General features: G+C 35.2%; 1 protein-coding gene across 1 annotated transcript; it reads right to left on the bottom strand.

Moving 5' to 3' along the window:
- Positions 1–2,923: 2,923 nt before the first annotated feature.
- On the bottom strand, positions 2,924–5,359 carry LOC144571719 (alpha-1,3-arabinosyltransferase XAT2-like). The gene is made up of 4 exons (XM_078321082.1): positions 4,999–5,359; positions 4,816–4,884; positions 4,079–4,513; positions 2,924–3,865 (listed from the first exon to the last, which is right to left on the bottom strand). Exons 1-4 carry the CDS (start codon positions 5,123–5,125, stop codon positions 3,087–3,089), a joined length of 1,410 nt encoding a protein of 469 aa, XP_078177208.1. The 5' UTR covers positions 5,126–5,359; the 3' UTR covers positions 2,924–3,086.
- Positions 5,360–6,000: the final 641 nt, after the last annotated feature.

The following is a 6,000-nucleotide window of genomic DNA, read 5'->3' as shown; positions in this document are numbered from 1 at the left end:
AAACGAAACGCACCTATATCACCTATGTCATCTGTTTCATTTTTTTCTGATAAAGAAGATGAATAATTAAAACAACGCCTTGGTGTAATGGTATTGGACTATTTTATTAGCAAAACAAGAAACTTGATAACATGTCAACATGCAGACATTAACAAACAAACAACTTATGCATATATAAGTATTGAAAAAAGAAGATCACTTCTCAATATCTTTAGCAGACAATTCAGTAAACAACTTTTATATCAAGTAAACAAATTGTAAATTTAATATAAGTTTATAATGTTGTTGATACATAGGTGCCTTATCTAAAGTCCATTAAAGTTGAGTACCATTTACAAACTTCTTTCAATTTTATTGGCGGGAGGGGGAGAGTGCCTCCCCATATTTCCGCATGATTATGCCCATGTTTATAGATTTTAAGTTATTTGAAAACTGTAGAGGTACATCATTTTAATTTTGTGTGTGACATATTGTATCATATATACCACACCTATATATAGTATCATGCTATAATAATTTGTGTTCATAATCAAAATTATCAATTACGACATCACGGTCAATGTGATCCTAACTTAATTTAAACATGCATGGTGGGTGATTAACATCTTTCAATAAGATGGATTGTTAATAGGGAAAACATATATGTATGCATGGTGTGTCTCATTACTCGTTATTATAACCAAAGCGGATGGGTTGGCTCGTGTTTGCATCCAGCCATAAATCTTCATTGTTAGCGCAAAGGTAGGACATTTTTTTGTTTCATGAAGTCAAAACTGCTCTATTAAAATATTAATTTATACCGTTTATTTGTTCTAATTCCTCAAATCCAATTCTCCCCTTATTGCAAATATATTTGAACTCGGATCTCCTCCATTATAGTAAATAATGTCACTATCATTAATCCATAGACTTGGTGTTGAATCCCGCTATATTCTTTTACTAAATTACCAGATTGGGAGATTGGAATGACCAAAGAACAATTTATTGACATATTTTTTGTTCCAGTGTATTGTAGAAGAAATATTAATCTTAGACACAAGAACATGTCTTTGAGCAAATGTGGTTAGCTCCATTAATGATAGTTTGTTTTAACATCAACATCATATCTATTTATAAGTTCAATTAATGAAATGTCGGAAGTCTAAGAAGTAATCATGTTTGAAGACTTACTGCAAAATAAAAATTCAAGTTTGAAGACGATTGCATCAAGTGCTCCACAAATTTATTAAGAGGGGAGGGAAGGGGAGGAAGGGAAGGGGTAGGAGAGGAAGACAAGAATTTGAATGGAGTTCCTTGCTCCACAATTCTATAGGGAGGAAGAGAAGATTGTAGAGTAACTTGATATTTAATTTATATATTTTCAGTCATATGACTATTTTGCCCTTATATTTTCATCTCTCATCTATCTAAAATCATATTTATGCTTTGATAATTAATAAATAGTAACCCTCCAAAGCAAATTAAAAAATTTAAATCTATGTGCGACTGATACCAGTCGTTGGATTTTTATTGTCTTTAATTAATTTTACTAAGCTTCAAGAGTCGCCTCTTTTCACCTTAAACTGGTACATGTTCATTGGACCAGTTTTGAACTGCATTCATTCCACCAGAACGCAAGTAGATCCTTAATATTTACATTATATTTTTTTGACTTATTTTGCATAGGCACGCAAAATAGTATGAAAACAAACTGAAAATTTCCTTTGGCGCATTCATCAGGTATAGAGCCAATTAAAAGGTCTTACAAAACCAACAATAACACAAACTGAAAATTTCATTTCTCGTTTAATTTTAACATAAACTTAGAACTTTCACATAACAACTAAACAATTAAAAGGTCTTACAAAACCAACTAAGGAAAATCTAAAAAAACAGTGCCTCAATGGCTTGACATTGGACCTTGGTTCCCTGTATTTACTGGTAAGAGATTGATCTTCTTCCATCATTTCCTACCACCCCTCCTAAAAAAAAATTAAAAATGACTGTTTAGTCCCTGGTTCATCTAATTATGAAATATTCAAATTTAGATGTTGCATTTTTTTCTGGGATTGATAACTATGGTCATCTGAGGGTATCCTTCCTTCGATTGCCTTGACAAAATTGGAACCAACAGCATGTGGGTATCTCCCCAAAGTGCTAAGATGACACTGATAAATACATGATTCATGAAACTGGCTCATGGCATGGTGGCTTTCAACCTAAAAACCTATTTTTAATCAACAAATTGTGATATTTGATTAAAGATTCCAACGGGCCCCCGAGTACAGAGCTGCTTGCTGTTAAAGAACATGGCACTTTGAATTTGAAACGGGCCCCCGAGAACAACCTTACTGGGCCTATTAGGCCTACAAATTTCCAGCTCATTGAAAGCCTTATTTGGTGTTGAGATGCCTTCCCTTCTCTCTCTCTCTTGCACTCGCAAGTCGCAACAGTTGAGCAAAAAAAAAAGAAGAAGAAGAGAGCGGTCTAAATGGGGGGTAAGGGATGCCGAGGTCATTGCCTGGGATGAATGGATGATATGGTGCAGTCTGCACTTTCCTTTAACTGATTGATTCCTGATGAGACTTGTTAGTTCCCATGTACTTTAAATGTACAAATTGGTACTCAGTAATAATATTAATATATTTTAAAATTCAGAAGTCAACAGTTTCTGTCTTTCTTTACTCTTTAGCCAGGAAAACACACAACTCCCTATCATATTTTTAATGTGTTTGATTTAATTAGCATCATCCAATGAACGATGAGTTGAAGTCAATGGAAGTTAGAGGAGAACTAAAAAAAATTCTTCATAAACTTAAGCGGAGGATGATCCTGGTCATTCCAAATTCCATCCTGGCACTTTGAACAGGTCTTGGGCTGAACTCTCAAGTGATATCGTTTATAGTAATTTTAATCAAAATGATGGAATTTGAGTGCTGTTGAATGAATTCATATTCATTAATGCAAAATATATATTTCTCAATTTGCTGGTTTCCTTCTTTTTACAAAAAAAATAATATTTAAATAAAACATTACAAAATAAACAATGAAATAATTTGACTACTAGCTCTTTTAATTCAATATTCCCAACAGGCCATCTAAGAGAATTAGCTCTGCTCCTCCACAAGTTGAAGTGCTTGTTGTAACACAGGAGTAAATCTAGTAATATTAAGCCTCAAAGTCTGTTCTTGCCAATAAACTAAGGACGCATTCCCCCATTTCTCGAGCTGAAGGGGGTCCTTAATTACTGGGCTATCCTTGCCATATTTCTCATACAAATTGGTCTCTTCAGCCGTAACATTATACCCTAGAACCCTAAGTCGCATTTCGGCTGCGGGTTCATTTAAAAAGAGGTCGCACGCCCATTTCATGTTTCCAAATGGTTCCACTTGGAGAAAAACGGCATTTGTTCGGAGGAAAACCATGTTTGTCAGGCCTGCCCCATGAGCACCAAGTAACACGTCACACGAGTCGACCTTTTTTGCAAACTCAGTCACATTTTCCGTTTCGGGCTTGCCTGGAATGACCTCAAATCCGACCCGCTCAGCAGCAGCAATGATCTCATCTGCATTCTCAAATTTGCGGCTTCTCCCACGAAGAATAATCATCATTCGTGGTTTCTTATCTGGGCTATCATTCACCTTGTAAGGGATGTCTAGCCATAGTGGTAGTGAAAAAGAATCTCGTACAAACATCCGGAATTGAAATATGTCATAGTTTCGAGGGGCCCTGACGGGGTCGATGCCGAATTCCTTGTGGCCCCGGAGACCGACTATGATATGGTCGAAACACCTAACTTCTCGATCAGTGTCAAAATTGATGATCTCATAATTGGTAAGGGCCTTGAAGATTTTGTCGAACTTCTCAACAAACCAGTCCTGGTAATCTGTAATTTTAATTTACCAAATAGTTCAACATGTTAATACTGAGACCATTATACATTAACCTTCTGCATGTATCTTTTAAAATTATGATCACAATCAATTTGGACATTTGATACCATATAATGGAACTGTGTTGCTTACTGGTAATAATACCTATTTATACTGATGTTACTGTAACTATATAGCCTGTCCAACTAATGAAATAATTGCATTACCTGTTATCAAAAATTGGATCTCGCCATCATAAGCACGTGATGTGGTGAAAAGCGGCACAAGTACATCACTAAATGCATGCCAAAAGTTAAAGGTTAGCCCATTAGTGGCAAACACTAAAGCTGGTACATTCTTCCTGATGGTACATTCGGGGGCTGGAGGTGACGATGAGTTGATCGATTTCACAATGACTTCACGGATCCCCACAATCTTTCGGGACTGAGACCGAACCATCCATTCCTGCGCCTCAGCTGTCTCAATCTGAGATGGAGGGGGGATAAAGTAAACTATTGAGTTGTTCTCTTGCCCCAAGGCACGACCATCACCTTGCATCTCACAGCCATCGTACCTCCAGTCTGAGAAGTCACATATTGGCTTCATCGGAACTATTTCTTCGGTTTTTTTGGGCTCTTCTTCTTGAAATTCAGTCTCTCCACCTATAAAATTGACAGATATAGATGCTTCCATATTTTAAATGTCTTTCATTTCATTTCTCCAATGGCATAAATAAACAAGTCAAGTTTGAAATTTGAATTAGATTTTATTGATTTCCACTTAGATAATGCAGATCATGGGACTAAATTTTCAACCTAAGAAATTTACCATTTTAATTTTTCAGAACTCTGTTTATGCAATTAGAACCAATTTAAAAGAGATGTTTGTAGCGAGAATTATATTACACAATTACATACCACTGTTATATTTCTTCCCTCACTATTTATCTTTCCTACATATATACCTGTAGACGGTGGAGTCAGAGCAAATTCCTCCTTTGATGCACCTTCCTCTATTTCCGATAGTTTATAAGCTAGAGAACAAGTAAAAAAAGCATGATGATCACTCTTTGATATTGGTAAAAAGTTTCATGTCATAAAAAAATTAAAAGAATCAAAAGAGAAATAGAAAATGTGATCAGACTCACTGTCCAAGCTCATAAATTGCGGAAAGCCGGTAAGATAAAGCGCCAAGATGAGGAAAAAACCTAAAAGCAAGCCCAAGCCAAGCCATGTTTCAGTCAAGGTGCTTGTTATTTTCCTTGCTAACTTCATATTTCTCGCTTTCTCTCAAGCAGAAAAAAAAATGCAAACTCTTCTTAAATTCCCTTGCTCTTTTGTCAATGCTTTTGAATAATCATAATTAAGGACAGGAACAGGAGAAGCATTCTTCGCAGAGGTATATATGTGCGTCATAAATACTAATTTTAAATTATTGTAGTTGCTTATTCATGGAGGGAAGTGGAGTGCACAACTATCGAAGAAAACATTTTGAATTCAAGGTTGGTGGTATACTGGTATCTGAATTCGCTTTCTATCGAAGCTGAATCTCTATTTAATTTGTCAGATCGAGGCTTGACCATGTCATGAGAATATTAGTTGCTGTTAAAATAATTGTCTTCTTTGAGAATCATGTCTAGTTTAGTTATTTACGACATTGCTCGTAGGAGACACATATGCATGTTTGTATTAAAAATTGGGAACAGACTAATTTATGTTAAAACAAAAAGGAAAAAAATTTACCTTTTCTACGGTGACAACCAATTGGTGAAACCTGCATGTTGACAAAAAGATGATGTTGATATGGCACCTAATCGGACTTTGTCAAGGGCCTCAAGGCGTTTAATAGTACTTTGTGATGCTGATATATATATATATATATATGAGTCATATGCCATCGTAATTTGTGATGTTAAAGATGCTTTGTCGCTACCTGCCTACCACTCTACCAGTAATTCAAGTATTCTAAAATCTAATATAGAGAATTTTTTTATCACAATTTAATCCTGTAGCAGGAGCCAGGAGGGCGATAACTTAATTAACCTTTCAGTCTAGTTCAGTCGGCAGAAATAATAATTATTTTTAAATTTGAAATATTTCAAATTAAAAGTGCAATTAATTGTCAACTATGTTATTTGTCACTAATTAAA

The sequence above is a fragment of the Carex rostrata genome, chromosome 19 (genome assembly GCF_964058835.1).
Source record: "Carex rostrata chromosome 19, lpCarRost1.2, whole genome shotgun sequence".
Lineage (NCBI taxonomy): Eukaryota > Viridiplantae > Streptophyta > Magnoliopsida > Poales > Cyperaceae > Carex > Carex rostrata.
Note: the sequence above shows the minus strand (reverse complement) of the source record. Positions and strands in the feature narration are given on the sequence as shown.

Bases quoted from the DNA above. Each gene is read 5' to 3' on its own strand.
- LOC144571719 (XM_078321082.1), bottom strand. From the start codon at position 5,125: ATGAAGTTAGCAAGGAAAATAACAAGCACCTTGACTGAAACATGGCTT. The intron at 4,885-4,998 runs GTGAGTCTGATC...CTTGTTCTCTAG, and splicing joins GCAATTTATGAGCTTGGACA to CTTATAAACTATCGGAAATA. The intron at 4,514-4,815 runs GTATATATGTAG...TCAATTTTATAG, and splicing joins TCTGACTCCACCGTCTACAG to GTGGAGAGACTGAATTTCAA.